Source organism: Accipiter gentilis, chromosome W, assembly GCF_929443795.1.
Source record: "Accipiter gentilis chromosome W, bAccGen1.1, whole genome shotgun sequence".
Classification (NCBI taxonomy): domain Eukaryota; kingdom Metazoa; phylum Chordata; class Aves; order Accipitriformes; family Accipitridae; genus Astur; species Astur gentilis.
The window spans coordinates 36,896,082-36,916,280 of record NC_064918.1 but is presented as its reverse complement, the minus strand read 5'-3'; the positions used below and the strand labels follow the sequence as shown (position 1 = coordinate 36,916,280).

General features: G+C 40.0%; 1 protein-coding gene across 2 annotated transcripts in view; it reads left to right on the top strand.

Annotated features, from left to right (window-relative positions):
- LOC126035500 (regulator of G-protein signaling 7-binding protein-like) overlaps window positions 1-20,199 on the top strand; it is a 91,763-nt gene that overhangs the window by 23,616 nt on the left and 47,948 nt on the right. Inside the window, exon 3 of one of the 2 annotated variants that reach the window (XM_049794156.1) lies at window positions 18,613-18,743. In XM_049794156.1, coding sequence (XP_049650113.1) covers window positions 18,613-18,743 — 131 coding nt within the window. Of the gene's footprint in view, window positions 1-18,612; window positions 18,744-20,199 lie in introns of those variants that run through there. The other variant, XM_049794158.1, reaches the window with a different exon arrangement.

Genomic DNA, 20,199 nt, shown 5'->3' with positions numbered 1-20,199 from the left:
TGTATCACATCCCTTATCACACACCGGCCTCTGGAAAAATTGAACGATACAATGGACTGCTGAAAACTACATTGAGAGCGATGGGGGGTGGAACTTTCAAGCATTGGGATACACATTTAACAAAAGCCACCTGGTTAGTTAATACTAGAGGATCCGCCAGTCGGGCTGGCCCCACCCAACCAAGAGTTCCACATACTGTAGAAGGGGATAAAGTCCCTGTAGTGCGCATGAGGAGTATGTTAGGAAAGACAGTCTGGGTTAGTCCTCCCTCAAACAGAGGCAAACCCATTCAAGGGGTTGTTTTTGCTCAAGGACCTGGGTACACCTGGTGGGTGATACAGAAGGATAGGGAAGTTCAATGTGTACCTCAGGGAGATTTGATTTTGGGAGAGAATAGCCAGTGAATTGGGCTGTATGATATTTAACTTCTAAATAACCTGCCAATGCATGTCATTGTATCTATAGTGTCTATATGCCATATCAAGGGTATTATTGTGAGAATTATCCAATGACTACAGGATGGACTTTTGAAACTGAGCCAAGTACAACAGCGATAGAACTTGAACTGGCACCCAGCAATTTCCTCAAGATCAACATCTTCGACCTGCAGACCAAGGGCATGAGTTGCACCAAATGTACTAGCCACAAGTTCCAGAGGCAGCGTACAACAACCCAACATCTCACACCATCTCTCTCTTATCCTGAAGAACTGTTACAACAGATGGAGCCCCAAAATCGATGGACACATTAGAGGGATAGCCCATAGGCTAAAGGAACACCATGTGTGTGTGTGTGCGAGGTCAAGGGGTGGAGTCCATATACATATATATGACAAGGAAAGTTGTAGTGGTTGATTAGAAAAAAATGTAAGATCTGGGCATGATGTAGATGGTATAGAATAAGGGGTGGATAATGTCCTGGGTTCAGCTGGGATAGAGTTAATTTTTACAGGAACCTGGGAGGTGGGGGCATAGCCGGGGCAGCTGACCTGGACTAGCCAAGGAGCTATTGCATACCATGTGACATCATGCTCAGTATATAAATGGGGAGCGGGCCGGGGGTGGGGGGGTGGGGTGGTCTCAGCTTTTGGTGGGGGAAGTGGCAGAGCATCGGGTCCTGGGTGGTGAGCAGTTGCACTGTGCATCACTCTTTTTGTATACTCTTTCATTAGTACCGTTGTTGTTGTAGTTTTGTTGTGTTGTCCCAGTAAACTGCCTTTATCTCAACCCTCGAGGTTCCAGTTTCTTTTTCTTTTCTCTCCCCCGTCTCCTCCCCATCCCACCGGAGGGGGGCGGAGGAGTGAGCGAGCGGCTGCGTGGTCCTTTGTTACCGGCCGGGCTAAAACCAGGACAGACCCTAATGTACTTTATATAACAACAAGCCCACTGGAATCCATTTTCCTTTAGATCTGTGGCATTACTGTAATAAACGTGATTAACAAGAATAATGAATGTTTTGAATTTTTTTTTTTCTGTTTTGGGAAAAGCTTTGAAAATCTTTCATTCAACCTCTGCCTGATCCTTTAGGTGAATCACTTATTAAATTGGTGTACCAGTACTTATTATCTCTGAAAAATACTGTGTATATTATTTAATGTTTTTACATCATATTTCAGTCTTTCAAGGGAAGGCATAATATTTAAATATCCTATTTTATTGTTGCTATAGTGTTTCCTAAATAAAGCGTGTGAAAATTACGTTTTTATCATATTGTTTTCCTAAATTATTTCTTCAAAATTTTATTTTAAATGATCAATTTCCTGGAATTTTAGGCCCTAACACATAACAGTACAGAGCAACTCCTGTATGTATCTTGGCATGTCACAAGTGGAATCAGTCAATAAGCTCTTCCTGAGCAAAAACCTGAGTGATACTAACTTATATCTGTAAATAGTGCTTTATAAAGGGATTTATGTTGCCGAAAAACTCGGAATAAAAAACTTATCAACACTAATTTAGTGTAGATAAGCAGACACTTCTTTATTGACGGCCGGGTGCGCAGTGAGTCCTCTCAAAAAAACCACGCACACCTGAACACCAAAATCATACACCTTATATTAAACTTATTCATTCATATTCATTCATATTCATTAGATTTCTGAGAAATGTTATGCATATTCATTAGATTTCTGGGAAGTTATTAGCATATGTTAATGTCCTTTACGCAAGCACATTGAAGGTCTCTGGTGGTCTTCTAGAGTCCTCTGGTGGTCTTTCATAGTCTTCCTCACTTGTCTGCTTCTTGACCTTCCTTAGGTGATTCTGCGCAGTTTGGCCCTTGGCAGGTAACTAACTGTTTCTTGGCAGATAACCACAAGTTGCTTCATAAAGAACTTATCGGTTTCCATTAATTTAAAATTCTGACATCTTATACATTCTTCTAGGTTATAATATACTCCTACTATATCCAAATTATCTTAAATCTTAAGCTTGTTATCTAAGTTCTAAATGTTCCTACTAGGTGATTTTGGCCAATTCCTCCAGCCTTGGTACGGGGTTATACAGAGGATTTCACAGCAGCTGTTGGTTGTTGGTTGAATGTATAAAATGCAATAGAGATATATAATTCTATATTCCTATTAAAATTGAATATGATTAATTCTAACTAATAACAAATCAGTAACAAATCAGTAACATTTAGAACTAAATTTTAAAAGGTATTTAAAGACTTACAAATGCATCTTTTTATGAGTCTTTCATGTCATGATAACGACCCTATGCCCACGAAAATTAGGGACACCACATAAGCCTAAATGGGTTAAAAATTAATGTTAGAACAACCCAAAATATTTTTTTTCATTTCAGTATTTTTGAGAGAAAATTTCTTTCTTGGCAAAATTTTGCAAAAAACACATTTGTTGAAAAAATGTTTACTGAAGCTTCATGCTTAGCTTTACAGATGTGACTGAAAGTTGCAGTTGCACTGGTAAATAACTGTCCTTATAACCAAGACAGTCAAGAAGAGTGCCTTTATGTCCCGTTTAGGCCCACTGCTTTGAGATCTGTCTCACCATCATATTTCAGTAATTTTCTTCTCTAGATTTCTACTGAAACACAGCTGTGACCAAAGCTGAGAATTTAGTAATGAGTTTTAAGTGCTTCTTTCCTGATAATTTTCTTAAATACTATTTGTGGTGGGTTGACCCTGCCTGGACTCCAGGTGCCCACCAAAGCTGCTCTATCACTCCCCTCCTCAGCTGGACAGGGGAGAGAAAATATAAAAGGCCTATAAGGAGAGGGAGAGATCATTCACCAATTACCATCACGGGCAAAACAGACTTGACATGGGGAAATTAGTTTCATTTATTACCAATCAACTCAGAGTAGGATAATGAGAAATAAAACCAAATCTTAAAAACACCTTCCCCCCACCCTTCCCTTCTTCCCAGGCTTAACTTTACTCCCTAAATTCTCTACCTCATCCCCCCACAGTGGGACAGGGGGATGGGGAATGGGGGTTGCAGTCAGTTCATCACATACCTCTGCTGCTCCTTCCTCTGCAAGGGGAGTGTGAGAGACTGAAAGAGTTAATGTCTCAAACATTGTGGTGGGGCAAGTTCTGCATAACAACGAACCCTGCATAGCAACGAACCACAGGTGAAAAGAAGCCAATCAGCACAAATCAGCAACAGGGTGGGGAGGGCATGACTGGGAGGGGGTGCCAGAGGGTGCACAGCTCTTTTGTATTAAAGGGTAAAGGAATTTGGCAGAAAATAAACCCCCTTGCATTTCAGTTTATCCTCGGATGTCAGAGGGGCGGCTAGGTTTAGTTTCTGAGTAATGTCCAATTCAGCACTATAAGTCTGGTTGTGTAACTGTCACGATGACAGATATACTTATAGCACACTGCACTCTTGGCTTAGCTGTGTTCAACGCACGAGAGTTACCAGACTTAGGGAGTTTGGTTGCATTAATGAACTATCATGACTAGATTAATGAGCAGTGCAGTTTATTAAAGCAACAGTACAGGTTCTTTTGGATTGCCTGTGATAAATACACTGTCCTCAAAGCGCATGCAAATATTGAATACAGCACGTGAAATCAAAAAAGAAAGCAACTCTATATAGAGATTTCTAAGTTTCCCAAGGAAGGACTCAGTATAGCTGAGTGAATCTCACCCAGTAGGCATCCCTATGGGGGGGAAGAGAGGCTCAGCCCGTCGACTGGTCCCAGAAGTCAGCAATATCCTCCCAACTTGTCTATGATGGTATCTTCCCTAATAGTCCCCCTCTCTTTGGACCTTTTTATCCTGTTTTTCTTTTTAGGTGGAGCTTGAGTGAGTCTAGTCATACATACCTTTACTTTGATTGGTATAAAGTTATCTTGCTTTGCTTTTAAAGGTATATGCTAGAAAAAATTCAGAGTGCATGCTCCGGGGGGGGGGGGGGGGGGGGGGGGGGGGTGGTTGCACCTCAGAGGTGGGTAACTTTTGGGATGGAGGTGTGTTTTGGTATTATAATGAGATTATAATGAGCAAAGTTCAACCCAAAGGACATGATGTTGCATGTCAGTTCCCCAGAACTGGGCACATGTGATATAAATCAGAAGTAGGGCATTAGGTTGACAGAACACCCATTATTTTACCTCCTTGCTTCAGTGGATTCAATGCAGGGACCAACCATTCTTGTTCCTATCATTCCAGTTCCCTATCCCTGTGATCACAGAGCCTGGCTGCAGCATCACCACTCCATTCCACCCTGTGTGTTACTTTTCAGAGTCAGCACACCAAGTTCCCCTGGTGTTGCTAACATCTAAAAGTTGCAGGTTATGTTGCTTAGGGAACTACCATGGAACCGATTCTTTACATGTCCACTGTATTCCACCCTGGAGGTTCACTTTCCCTTGAGGGGGAAAGATGTCATATCGATAAATCACCTCCAGCAATCATTCCACAAGCTCCCTGTTCTGGTATGCTAAGCAGGACAACTCACCATGCATGGTGAAAGATCATGTCTGCGGGGAAGGGGAAGTTACTCCCCAAACAAGCCCCAAGGCTCACAAACTGCTCATGATACCTAATTAGCCTAATGAGTTTGAGTGCCCACACAAAGGAGGGGCAAGGATGATAAAAGGACACAAACTGAAGCCCCAGGTGTGCAAGCCAAAACCTTGCCATGCAAACCCAATACACTGTTTGATTAAGAAATCCCACATTGCTGCAATTTTTAGTGTTATACATTTTGCTGAGTTTGATTTTGTATAGCTTTGATTAATTGTTTTCACAAAATTACTTCTGATTCTCACTGAAGTTCTTATAAATCCAGACTATTTTAGCAATATATTTTTATATCTTCAGAGAAGGACATAAGATAATGAAGTTTTGCATTAGAAAAAGTTTAACATGGGCTCTTAGAATTCCACATATACTGGGTTTTTGCTTCTGATTTCTTAACTCCTTTTTAAGTTTTAGACTTAAATTTCCCTGTTAAATATTTTTACTAATTCTCAGTACTTCTCAACATTCTGAAACACTAATTAGAAAAAACAATTTTGATTCTGTGCCCCTCACTGAAATCAGCCAGTGCAGTTGCTAAGTTAATTGTGCAGGACCGTGCAGTTAAGTGCATGTGCTTCTCATTACCCATGTTCTGTCATGCCCCTTCAAGTGCTAGACTTCCTGCAGAGTCATCTAAGAATAGTCTTTGTATTTATTGTGAGCTTTGGTGCATGGAGATTTGCTCTAGTAAGATGTCGAGTACTAAACAATAAAGGATAACTGCTCTCAACAGCATCATCAGTAACTTGTAAGATCGGTCTCCAACCAAGGGAGATCTCAGATCTGTCAGGCTTACACAGGGAAAATTCCAGCCAAATCCAAATTTATTATAAGGTGTGTAAAATCCATTCTAGTTTTTCTAATTGCTTTATAGTTCTGTTTCATAATAATTAAATATTTGAAACCATTATCTTGGCATTAAGGTCTCATCTGAACAAAGCATTAAATTAAGCATTCCTTAATTAAGAATCCTTCCAGTACTATCAATTAAATGATGTTTAAATTCCTGTTTTAAAATTAATTATATACTGAAGTGCTGACTCTTATTGAATACTATTTCCTCTTTGGTATCCTGGGTTCAGCTGGGATAGAGTTAATTTTTACAGGAACCTGGGAGGTGGGGGACATAGCTGGGGCAGCTGACCTGAACTAGCCAAGGAGCTATTCCATACCATGTGACATCATGGTCAGTATATAAATGGGGAGCGGCCGGGGGGTGCTCTCTGTTTTCGGTGGGGGAAGTGGTGGAGCGTCGGGTCCCGGGTGGTGAGCAGTTGCACTGTGCATCACTCTTTTTCTATACTCTTTCATTGGTACCGTTGTTGTTGTAACTTTTTTTTTTTTTTTGTGTTGTCCCAGTAAACTGTCTTTATCTCAACCCTCAAGGTTTCAGGTGTTGTTTTTTTTTCTTTTCTCTCCTCCCTCTCCTCTCTATCCCACCGGAGGGGGGCGGGAGGAGCGAGCGAGGGGCTGCGTGGTCCTTTGTTACCGGCCGGGCTGAAACCATGACAGCTGGATACATTCGCAGATCTACATTTAGGTTTTCTACATAATTTTTAACTATAAGAGAAATAATACACTCAGTTATTTGTACATGAACAATTATTCACTGTAGTTCTTCCTTTTCTCTCTTATGTTCCCTTTTTTTATCTTACTGTTCTTATCTTTCATATGAATACTTTCTGCATGAACACTTTCTGCATGAACATTTCCTGCCAGCAGATTTGGCATAAGAATTCAAATACTGTCATATTATATTAAATGATGTGCTCAAAGTTGTTGAAGAAACTGTCTTCCCATTGCAGAACAAAACAAGTTTGCATTTATTGGTGAGTCAAAGAAAAGCTGACACTTTGTATCTCTATCATAGTAAGACAGATCATTGCAAATGTACTGTTGGTAACCTTTGTTATAGACGCTCGTGACAAATTGGAGGAGCCAATTTGTATTAAATAAAGGATTGAATTTATTAGCAAGTGATAAGAGAGCAAAACAGCGCTGGGCGGCTGGGGAGGCAGTGCTCCGCCAAAAGCTCGCAACTTTCTGTTATAGTTACATTCCTTTTATACAGTTTATGCATCCCTCCCTTATCAATCTTCACCTTGTCTTGTTTCTCTTTTTTTTCTTTGCTTGTGTAGGTTCATTATTGGGCGGATTCGGTCCATCTTCTCAAGGGGAAGTGTCTTTTTGATGTAGAATGTCTTTTGTTGTGGAGATGTGCAGTCGTGGTAGAGTTAATCCCCTTATCTAGTAAATTATAGCTGTTGTCTTTCTCTTCCTTATCTAGTAAGTTATATTTGTTATTTTTTCCCTCCTGACTTTTACGCAACATTTAAGCAAGCCCTGCTTTTCTTGGTTGTTTTTTTTTTTACATAAAGCATTCGTTTAATCACAATGTGTGTCTTCCCCCTTCCCGATTAGTATGTAAGTAAATTATCAATATTGTTGTTTTAACACCATTAGCCGAATTGATTCTATTCTGCTTTGAACAAGGGCTACAACTTTTATCTAAAATACACGGACCAAAGGTCAAGATTAGCAGTAAGACTTTTAGGGGTAATTGTGGAGAATGTCTCTACCCCCATGTGCGATTTCATGAACAAAGTTAACCCGTTCATTACACCTTGTCAGTGTGGGAAATGGTTAAGGGCAAAATATTAATAAGTGCCTTGTTTATACAGTAGCCTCTAATTATTTCCACAAGTTCTGGAGCTGTTATTGTGGTGAAGCAGAACTATCCACCCATATGCATTTACACCCCCCTCCAAAAAAACCCAAACAACAACAAAACAGAGATTGTGGTACTTTGGGATAGTATGACAACTGCAACCATAGCCCTGTATATAGGATGAGCAATGTGAGACTGTGTGCTGAGGGAGTAGTCCTTTCATGCAGGTTGAAGAACACCAGGACCCCAAAACTGTGGGCATTCCAAAGTCTGGGCATTTAATTTAACTGCAGACCTACCCAAAGTAATGTGTGTACAGCCTTGTTATTCATTTTACTACTCATTTTCACATCTTGAATGATGTATGTCTGTATAGCTGATAATACAGGATACTGGATGCCCAAGGAAGGCTTTCTGGAGGCACCCTTGCTTCCCAAGCAAAAATAGGCATTTCAAAGAGGAAAAAAAGTAACACCAGTTCACAAACTCAAACAGAGACTAGAGCAGGATTAAAAAAAAAAAGTGAAAAAAATGCAAAGTTCTTGTATTGGGTTTGTGTGGCAAGGTTTTGGTAGTGGGGGGTTACAGGGGTGGTTTCTGTGAGAAGCTGCTAGAAGCTTCCCCTATGTCGGATGGAGCCAATGCCAGCTTGCTCCAAGACAGACCTGCTGCTGGCCAAGGCCGAGCCAATCAGCAACAGTGGTAGTGCCTCAGTGATAACATATTTAAGAAGGGAAAAAAGTTGTGGTGGACACAGAAACTGCAGCCGGAGAGAGCGAGAACATGTAAGAGAAACAGCCCTGCAGACACCAAGGTCAGTGAAGAAGGAGGGGGAGGGGATGCTCCAGGCGCCGGAGCAGAGATTCCCCTGCAGCCCGTGGGGAAGACCATGGTGAGGCAGGCTGTCCCCCTGCAGCCCATGGAGGTCTACAGTGGAGCAGATCTCCACCTGCAGCCCATGGAGGACCCCATGCCAGAGCAGGTGGATGCCTGAAAAAGGCTGTGACCCTGTGGGAAGCCCACGCTGGAGCATGGTCCTGGCAGGACCTGAGGATCCACGAGAGAGGAGCCCACGCTGGAGCAGGTTTTCTGGCAGGACTTGTGACCCCGCAAGGGACCCACGTTGGAGCAGTGTGCTCCTGAAGGACTGCATGCCGTGGAAGGGATCCATGCTGGTGCAGTTCGTGAAGAACTGTAGCCTGTGGGAAGGACTCATGTTGGAGAAGTTTGTGGAGGACTGTCTCCCATGGGAGGGACCCCATGCTGGAGCAGGGGAAGAGTGTGAGGAGTCCTGCCCCTGAGGAGGAAGGAGTGGCAGAGACAACATATGATGAACTGATCGTAACCCCCATTCCCCATCCCCCTGTCCCACTGCAGGGGGTAGGTAGAGAATTTGGGAGTGAAGCTGTGCCTGGGAAGAAGTGAGGGGTGGGAGGAAGGTGTTTTAAGATTTTATTTTATTTCTCATTACCCTACTCTGATTGGCAATAAATTAAGTTAATTTTCCCTAAGTCGTGTCTTTTTTGCCCGTGATGGTAATTGGTTGAGTGATCTCCCTCTGTCCTTATCTTGACCCACGAGCCCTTTGTTATATTTTCTCTCCCCTGTCCAGCTGAGGAGGGGAGTGATAGAGCAGCTTTGGTGGGCAGCTGGTGTCCAGCCAGGGTCAACCCACCACAGTTCTTTATGCTTCCTGAACACATTTTATCAACAGATGGTTTTAAAATTTTTTTTCACCATATATGATTTTAAACATTTCAGGAAGCTAATCTATTTTTTCTTTTTTTTTTTTTTGACACATTAAAGTTTTCTCACATTCTCTCAGCTGTGATTTTTAACCTTACTCATACAGATGTGATCTGTGAAATATCTGGTGGAGCTTTGTGAGATAACTCTACTGACATTATACCACAATTTCTTTTTCACTTGGAAGACTTTTATGTGGAGTTATGTGGATATTTGTTTTTTAAAAGATAAAAAAAATACTCCAAGGCATAAGAATGACCTGTCCAAAGCACTCCTAGACACATTTGATACATCCAGAATCCCAAATATTACCTTATTCTGAGCAACCTAGTAATGATCTGCTTGGTGGACTGTTTTCCTTCCCGTTTAGAATCGTAGCAGTCATATTGCTTGACTACAGGAAAAAAAAATAAAGATTGAGAATATATGGATCTTTTCAGTTATTGTTAATGGATTATGGAATTTATCCAAACCCCAGTGAAGCTAACAGAACATTTTCTCTTTAGTTTCAATAGTCCTTACTTATAGCAGGTAGTATATGGTTGGTATAAGAGCTCCCTCTATAGGTTTATTTTAAATATCAGTTTAGGATAATAAAAGGAAAGTAAATTCCACCTCTTGTCAGTGCTTCATAAACATATTCAGTTGACCAACATTACCTGATTTTTAAAAAGCAGGATTTTATGTAAAGAAAACCATCAGTTTTACCAATGGTTAAAGTATGAAAAAAATATAATAGTGTTATAGATTTAAGTTGTATTTACAAAAAATTATACTTTTACTTTTAATAGCAGCCTGATAAACTGTGTGACTTAAGCTACCATTATATAAAGAAACAAACCAGCATTTTCTCTTTCGTAACTACTTTTAATACATGTAGATATCAGAGCTCTCAAACTGCAAAAGTATGGCTCACATAGCAGTACGAGTTTCTCATCAACTGAGTAGTATTCACATCTTTGAATAAGGACTTCTACCCTTTATGGCACCCTGGTGGTATAGTATTCATGTGATAACTACAGAAATTCCTAGTAAGGGAGAGACAGGATATTTGAAAGTATTTAATATGCAGCAATCAGCATAATTTAGCAGAGAGAGAAAAAAGGAAAAGCAGAGCCAAATGATCTTCCAGTTTTCCCTAGACATCAGCAACTGTTTCTAGGTCAAACAAGTAATCCTACAGACCTCATGATGGGAAATGTGGTTGTTGGTAGTAATAAGCTAACCATTTGGCTTTCTTTCATACAGAGTTTTTATCATTAAAAACAAAACCAAAAAAAATCTCTGTATGAAGGAACCCATTCTCTTAATTCTATTTGAAAATCAACATATAGTTTTCTAGTGAAGATCAGGCGGGAGTGAAGCCTGATAGTTATTAAGCAATATGCCAGTTTGTATGGACCTATAAACTTTACCCTACATGCAAAATATTTGCTTAAGCATGTGTACACCTATCTTACCATTTCCCCTTCCTCATGTATGGGAACATGTGTGTCTTGCAGCTTCACTGGCAAATCAAGAGGCTTTTTCAGAGCAGTAGAATTCCATAAATTCTATCTTTGATCCCTCCCTACATGGGCCATTCATTGCATTCATCTTGTGAAAGGCAGTAGTGCTCTCCTGTCAGATGAAGTATCCCCAAGAAGCCACAACCTATGTATCCAAATCCTCTAAAGGTTATCAGTACCTCTTTATCTTACCTGAGCAGATAGGGAGAAGCAAGAAAATTTCTGTTCCACAATGGATGCAGGAAGTGAGCACAATTCCTATTCACACAGCCTTGTGGCAGCTGTGCTCAGAAGCCAGGGATGAGGTCTTTGGCTCATGGGCAGGTGCTTGGTGCTGTGCTAGCTCTTGTATGTTCAGCTGCATTTAAGCTATTAAATAACTCTGACAACACGATTTATCACAGTAGTTGTATGAGATTGTGTTATATGAGATTTATCTTAAATATCTAAGTGGTCTTCATAAAGAAATCAGCTGGACTAACTGAAACAGAGGTAGCTGATTTTAGGGGGTAATAATACAAGTTTGCATGAACTTTTCTATGTAAATAAATACCAATTTGGTATATAGTTATTTAATAATAAACATATCATAATCAGCATTCCGAAAGTTATGTCTGTACTAGTCCCCTGTTTAACATTTCTCATGGCATGACACTGAACATACAGGAACAGAAAATTAGAGAGAAGTGAAACTGATGATTCTTTGAAGGGAAATTTTAAGCCCACCACACAGAATGTACATCAGGGATTATAAAATAAATCTTTATGTGTGTTGCCATCGGAGCATGTGGCTTTCAGAGATGAAAATGAGGCCTATATACGTGCATAGGAGAAAATTGTTTGGTTGGAAGCTAATGGAATTCTTGTGGTCATTATTGCAAGTAAACGCTAATTAAACAGTTTGAGACAATCAGTGAGGGTAGCGGCCTGGAAATAATTCTCATTGGACAACCTTTGGATAATTAAAAATATTTTTCTTGGATGTCACTGCTGTTACTCTGGATTTGCAAATGAGAGAAAAATTTTGCCTACAGTACAATTACAGATGCTCCATATTCTTGAAAAAAAACAAAGAATGGGTCAGAACATGCATATATCAGAGATTCCTTTAGTTCTTATGCTATTCAGAAATATGAGTTAACAAGAAAAATATATTAGATTTACAACAGCAAAAAAAAGTCAATTAAAATACCTCTTACTGTGCTTTCTAATACTCTTCCAGCTCATCTGTGAATAGAAACCCACTGATAAATTCAAATTGGCTTATGAGCCAATCTTCTTGTATATAATTGCTGCTTTCTTAGTCTGCACAATTAAAAATTCTGTCAGCAAGACCAAAAAAGTTTTAAAGAAAAGTTTTCACCATTTTTGCTTCTTAGAAATGAAATAGCTGTGTGAGGAACATAATGCTTTCTTACACCTGTGTGCAGACCCTCAATCTTTTTGCCAGTGACAGCTAGAAAGGAAGAAATACATTCAACATTGTAAATAAAGTTTCTGTAATGACCATGACTCTTAAAAAATCTAAGGATTTCTAACATATGAAACAATGCAAAGAAAAATAGCACAACAATAATCCAGTTTTATCTAAATCTGCTACAAGGAAATTATGTTTTCATGATGTAAGTTTCCATACTCTTGTTAGTGAGAGTTTTGTGGTTAAAGAATCTTAGCTTTCAGAAGAAACAGATTCGAGTAGATCTGTATCTCCCTGTCAGAGAGTGCTCTCATCACTGAGCAGAAAAAGGTCATTGTTGCTATCTGTGGTGGCTTTATTTTGTACAGGTTCCATTTTGCACATGAATGTTAACGGCGCAATGCCCTGCAGGTGGAATAGGGAAATGAATGACTCATCCATTACTAGTTGTGTAACTGCTTGTCTTAAGGACAGAGGAAACCCTGCTCAGAAAGAAAAGTTTAGGCATCTAGGAAAATCAAGCAGAAACTGAATGTGCTTGTGTCTATGTTGGTGGGGCTTAAGGACTTAAGTATTACATTAAATGAGTAATGATTTTTAAGAGCTAAATTTTGGAGCTGGGTGCTAAATATGGAAAGTAAATGGAATTGTACACTCTTAAATCTTTTTGTAAACCCTCTATTGGTAAGGATAGCTCAAAGGAAATTACTGTATGTGTGCTCATGGGGAAACAAGAGCTGCAACAGTAAGTGATGTAGACGATGGGAAAAAAAACAAGCTGTATCCCCATCTACTGCAGTAATTCCATGGTTCTGAACTGGGGAATAGTGTTCAATGCACATGTAAGAATATGTGACACTAAGGGGTATAAAAAGATCTCATCTGTAAGCTAAAAGGTAAGACAAATCAGGATGGCAAAAGCCTCCAAGAGGCCATGTATTATCTAAGTATGTATCACATGGTTCTTAAATTTAGTTATCAGAGAAATAAAAAGATGTATATAAGACCCAAAGTTCAAAAAGTTAAAATACTATTCCAGAGGAAGAAAATGTGGTGTGCTGTACTTTTGCTGTATTTAGTTAGATGAGTTCTGTAAGGTTATATCTACTCCTGAGACTGCCTCTTGCATCAAACATCAGCATCCTATTCTGCTCTAAGATTCATCCATTTTTGTAGCAATTCTTTTACAGAAAATGTTGAAATCATTAGGAGCAGTACATACAAAATGAAGGACTAGATGCTGGTCTTGAATATGCTGGTAAGATTTAGAAATAACAGTCTACTTCTGAAGACCTGCTCCTGATTTATATTAAAACAAATTAAATTTAAATCTGAGCTATATGTGTTTTATCTTTGATTAATACTAATATGATTACATTAAAAACCCTTCTTGCCATCTGTCAATTTGAAAAGAAATGCTATTAAATTTATGGTTATTGTTTATGCAGAGAACAGTCAATTTCTAAATAACTAAGCAATCACAGATCTAACAGCTGTAATTCATATAACAAATAGGTTGGTTAAAAATGAAAGAAACAGCAAACACAACTGCAGAGAATGTTAAGATTTAACTCTTGTTAAACCAGTACTAGATACTATGGATTAAAGCAAGATAAAAAGCACTAGATACTTAATGCAAGATAAAAAAAGTATAAAATATTGTAATATACAAAGTAGAACCTCTAAGTATCTGAGGAGTCTGCAATTAGGTACAGTTTTTAAAAATTCAAATTTAGTTTATCCCAAAGTAATTTTGTGTGCATGTATGTGTGTTATATCGCTGTGGTGTATCTTCTAAGCATAATTTTCAGTGTTTCAGAATTAGAGTTCTTTATTCTGTTATAATGCTGCTTATGTGGTCACTAAAAATATCCTTTGAAAAGAATGTGACATTTGATCCATTTCCAGCAAATATGTGTTTTCATATGCAGTTAAGGATTTGACTGAATAAAAATGTTGTCAGGTAGCTAATTTTTCAAGAAAAATATTCAGGGACTATCAGATGTTTTCAGAGCTGGAATCACTGAGAATAGGAAGAAATATTATAGCAAGTGCCTGAAAAGACATCTTTAAGGTATTAAGGGAACCCTTTTTGTTCTGCCACCATAGCTTTATTCTGTATTTACACTAAGATGCAGGAAAGACCATATCATGTATGATATAATTTTTCAACAAATACAGACTTCACTTTAAAAGTGAAACTAGATGTGGCTTAAGATAAATGAATATATAATAGTCTAGCTAAAAGAAATAGAGCTCCCAGGATAGGCAGGTTTATTATCATGTGTATGGTATTGCTCCTGAAGTAACACAGACCACAGCAATTGCAATTTGTACTCCAGTCATTTCCTGCCTTTTCAATGAGTTCTACTTTGTAATGGATTGGCAGGTGAGATCGATCTTCCTTTGTCCCTTCTAAGTCCAGCATGATTTCTTTTCAATCTTCAGTCTTTTCCAACTGTCTCTTTTCCTTTTTGGCTGCATTTTTTGCTTCTTTAAGCATTCTTGATTGTACAGCTTACCACCACTGTGATTCTTACCGGTTTTCATTGGCATGCACAAACATCAGTAGCCTTCTTGATATGCCGTGGAAGTGCTAAGGTTGTTCTTTCCTTTTAGGAAGGTTCTGGCCAATTCTGTGAAACCTTCATGGTCCCATTTGATTTCTGATGTCACTTGGAGGGACAGGAACCCTTGAGGACCTTGGAAAACCACACAGTTTCTCCCTCATTGGAGACAGATTATGGCAAGTCCTTGCATCAAATATTCCTTTGAGATTGCTCCCTTTTCCTGCCCACTGAGCCACACATACAGAAATAAACCAGGGCCTATCTTATACTGGCCCTGTCTGTTTTCTTACCCCAGGATATGACTGAGCATATTCTTCCTTGGTGTCACTGAAATCAGTGGCAGAAGGTACATGCTTTCTAGGCAATGGATGGTCTCCTTTGTTAGAAATAATGGAGAATCTCAAATACAAGAATTAACAAATTTTAGTATGCAGTATTCATTTGAACTGAACTTCAGTAAAATTATATTAGCACAAACTGATATGATTTTCCTTAAAATAGAGTGTTTAAGCTTTGTTCTTGACAAAAGAGCTGGACTTAATATTTTGACTGGACCCTGGATCTAGGTATAAGTAATGTCTTGCAGTGTTTGGCCTAGATTGGTATTAAGAAATGATTTGAGCATAGCAGCCCAATCTAGTGTTGCTGCAAATAATTTATCAGGTAAGTTGCTTTGGTGCCTGTGAGGAAATCCACAAGTCTAATTTTATTTCATATACAGGAGGGTCATTTGAAGTATCAGTTTAACCACAGGAAATTCAATCACTGTAAAGAATGTTAGCAACCTTTTACTGTGAAAGCTTCAATTATATTATTCATAGGCTAGAAATCTGAAAGTGTGCTGTAATTTTTTTTGTTTTGTTTCTTAGCAGTAGTATTCAGAAATGCCATTAGGTTCAGGTTATTTAGAAAAACAAGTTTCTCTAGTTGTTATAAAACCCAGTGTCCTGGGTTCAGCTGGGATAGAGTTAATTTTTACAGGAACCTGGGAGGTGGGGGCATAGCCGGGGCAGCTGACCTGAACTAGCCAAGGAGCTATTCCATACCATGTGACATCCTGCCCAGTATATAAATGGGGAGCGGGCCGGGGGGTGGTCTCTGTTTTCGGTGGGGGAAGTGGCGGAGCGTCGGGTCCCGGGTGGTGAGCAGTTGCACTGTGCATCACTCTTTTTGTATACTTTTTTTCATTAGTGCCGTTGTTGTTGTTATGTCTTTTGTGTTTGTCCCAGTAAACTGCCTTTATCTCAACCCTCGAGGTTCCAGTTTCTTTTTTCTTTTCTCTCCTCTGTCTCCTCCCCATCCCACCGGAGGGGGGCGGAGGAGTGAGCGAGCGGCTGCGTGGTCCTTTGTTACCGGCCGGGCTGAAACCACGACACCCAGTTTTGGGGGTTGTCTTACCATTTAACATCATTATGTAGCAAACCAATAGCAAGAATGTCTGAACGTGAAATGGCTGAAATGCTAACTCTTCAATCTTGCCACTTACTGCCTATTGAAAGTACCTTTGGAAGGGGCATTGAAAACTTAATTCTCAGGTAGGACTGAGTAAATCACTTCTTTAGCACTCACAGAAACAGTTAAGTTTATAAAATAGTATGTTTATTCCCATGCAGCATTCTCAGCCTACAGAAGTGAGATTTGATGTCCAATGTTACAACCAGGCATGAAAATTGGTTCCTGGATCTGGGTACATTATTTTCTTAGTGTCCTAAGCAATTAATTGGAGATGTAAGATTACTCTTTGTCGTGGTTTAACCGCAGCCGGTAACAAAGCTCCATGCAGCCACTGGGTCACTCCTCCCACACACCCCCTGGCCACGGTGGGATGAGGAGAAAATATAAAGGCAGGCTTGTGGGTTGAGATAAGGACTGGGAGGGATCACTCACCACTTATGGTCATGGGCAAAAGACAGGCCCAACTTGGGGAAGAAACAAAATCAATCTAATTTACTACAAATCAAAACAAGGATATTAGGAAGTAAAACCAAACCTTAGAACACCTTCCCCCCACCCCTCCCTCCTTCCTGGCTCAACTCCATTCCCAGTTTTCTCTCCCTCCTCCCCCTGGCAGTGCAGGGGAAGAGGGGATGGGGCTTGGGGTCAGCTCGCCACACATTGTCTCTGCTGCTCCTTCCTCCTCAGGGGGAGGACTCCTCGCTCTTCCCCTGCTCCACCATGGGTCCCTCCCACAGGAGACAGTCCTTCAAGAACTTCTCCAATGTGAGTCCTTTCCGTGGGCTGCAGTTCCTCACAAACTTCCCTGGCATGGGTCCTTTCCACGGGCTTCGAACTTCCCTAGTGTGGGTCCTTTCTGCAGGCTGATCTTCAGTCACAAACTGCTCCAGCGCGGGCTTTCCCATGGAGTCACGGCCATCTTCAGGAGCCTCCGCTCCACCATTCACCTCCATGGGCTGCAGGGGGACACCCTGCCATCTCACCACAAGCTGCAGGGGCATCCACCTCCTCAGGCACCCCTCCTCCCCCTCCTTCCTCACTGACCTCGTTATCTGCATGGGTGTTCCTCTCACATTCCAATCTCACTACTCCCTACTGGTTCCCCTTCTTAAATATGTTATCCCAGAGGTGCTACCACTGTCACTGATTGGGTGGGCCTGGGCCAGAGGCCAGTCCGACTTGGAGCTGGGGGAGCTTCTAGCAGCTTCTCACAGGAGCCGTCCCTGTGTTGCCGAAATCCGGAATAAAACTCCTTAACAGCAATGAGAAGTTAAGAAGCAGGCACTCCTTTATTGCAGCGCTGGGCACACAGGGGATCGCTCCACCTAGTGTGTGCACCTGTCTGGTTTGATCATGCAGGTTAAATACACACCTGTTATACATATTCACTAGATTTCTGGGAAATGTCATACATAATCATCAACTGTCCGATAAATCATTAGCATATGTAAATGTCCTTCTACGCAAGCGTGGTGAAGTCTCTGGTGGTCTTCAGAAGCCCTCTGGTGGTCTTCCATAGTCTTCCTCACTTTGTCCGATAGTTGACCTCTGTTACATCACCTTTATCAATATTCTTATACTATAACATTCATTGGTTAATCTTACCTATTCCACTAACTGGTCTCTTGATCAAAGTGGGGTTTCTAAACCACAGAACTAAGGTCCATAATGATCTCTCTCTTAGTTCATTAAGACAAAACACTGCAATCTAACAAATCTGTCAAAATTTCTATGGTTAACCGATCTTAGACAATACTTATTCTTTTTATGATTGCACATCGCACATTTTGTATGTTCCTAAGTTTCTATAGCTATTGTGAGCTTCAAACCCCTATTTTCTACAATCTTTACCCTTTTAACCAAACCCGACTTAAATAAAATTTCAACTTTTATCAAATATTGGTAACACCTGTGGCCCCTCCCTTGCTACCAAAAAAACCACCTGCGCCACACAAACCCATAACACTCTTGATTTCAATTTTTATTTTCAAAATTGTTATTACTGTTCTGAAAAAATTCTTGAACCTTCCATTCTCCTCACAGTGCAGTATCACATGACTAATAATTTAAACACAGGGGGGGAAAGGAAATTCAGGCAGAAACTATAGAACCAAAAGACTACAACTGACTTGTTTCTGATTAGAGTGAGTAGTGTTTCTGATTAGATTGCTTGAAACAGTAGGGAAGTGGGTTTGATGACCCTCAGATCCTCCCAGTCCCATTCTTAACTAAAATTTTTCTCTTTTATTGCAGCCCAGAAGATGGTGAAATTAATCCTGAAATCTGTAGATTATACATCCAGTTGCAGTGTTGCTTAGAAATGTACACAACAGAAATGCTTAAGTCCATATATCTGCTAGGATCGCTGCAGTTTCATCAGAAAGGTATTGAATTGCACAAATATACAGATGCTGATTTAAAAAAAAGAAGAGTCTTTTGGAGCATGCATGGATATTCATGAAAGACAAAGCACCAAACTGTAAAATGAACTATACCACCAAAGCTTTTCAGCTACTGAAAAAAGTTGTATTTCTATTTCATTCTCATCATTCTTACAGAAGTTTGTCATATTAGGCATGTATCACTAATGTCCTTGTAGTTTAGAAGACTGAATTTTTTTTTAAAAGAGTGTTCCCAAACCAAAAGTTTTAGCTGTCATTAGTCAGATCAGTGAGCAAGCTATCTTAGTCATTTTATTAGAGTAACTACTGCAAAATGAAAAGTTTTGAAAAATTTCAGTTCATGCATATTGTGGTGTTTTGTTTTAGGTCAGGTTTCAACACTAACATGTGTTTGCTTTGTTATGAGCTTTATAGGAGTTACAGCCAGGATGCCCTGTGTCCATGTTTTTCTTCATAGGAGAATCTGTCTAGCCAGACTGTAATTCCATTCATGATCAGTAGTCAGAGGATGTCGGTAGGACAGTAATTAAAATAGAAGGTAACAAGGAGCTTGACTTATAACACAGGCTGCCTAAAGATTTAAAAACCTTTTAAAAGTCCCTATCTTCTGTTTGATACATCATTGTTAAATAACTGTTACTCAAACTAAAGTTTTCTTTTTTACTGTTCTCTTTGCAGCATAAGAGTTTGTTTTGTTCCATTATTATGAATTTATGCTTCCAAAAATTACTTGCATATCCTTAATGAACCATTTTAGGGGCTGTCTAATCAAGTCGCTGTGCTTGCCATTTACTTTACACAAATTCAAGTGGTCTGAAGTCTCAGAGTATACTACAGACACAGCATTTGCTCCTCCTATTCTGACAAAGAAAGCATGAGGACACACAGGTGACATGGTAGTAAGGAAGTTCACCTCACATTTCATACTAATGAGTCTCTCAAATATTTTGGATGACTGTAAAGTGTCATTTCCCAGGTGGGCTCCTAGGAAATCTGTAAGGTGATCTCTGATGCAGCTGACTGGTGCTGTGTTTCCAGCACTGTGATGTCAGTATTTCAGCTGCTTTAGCCACACTGTCTTTCTGGCTGAAACTACCATAGCTGTATCGTAGAAATCCTGCTTCTCAACTGTCCTTAACACACAGTATGTACGTTTTGCCTTTTTTGATGGTTGGCCCTGTCACAACCCGTGCTGGACACACCAGGGAGGGGTCATGGTGAGTTCGAATTCCCTTGGGCTAAATTAAGGTGAAGCAACACCAAATGATCAGTTGAACCCTTTATTTATGGCAGCAGCAGCCTGAACTTGGAAGGCATAACAGTAGGTAGCGGGGTTTCTCACAACAGGAATTGGCATGAAACTACTTCAGTAAACCGTATAACACATGGTAACCACATTGTCGTGGTTTAACCCCAGCCAGCAACTAAGCACCACACA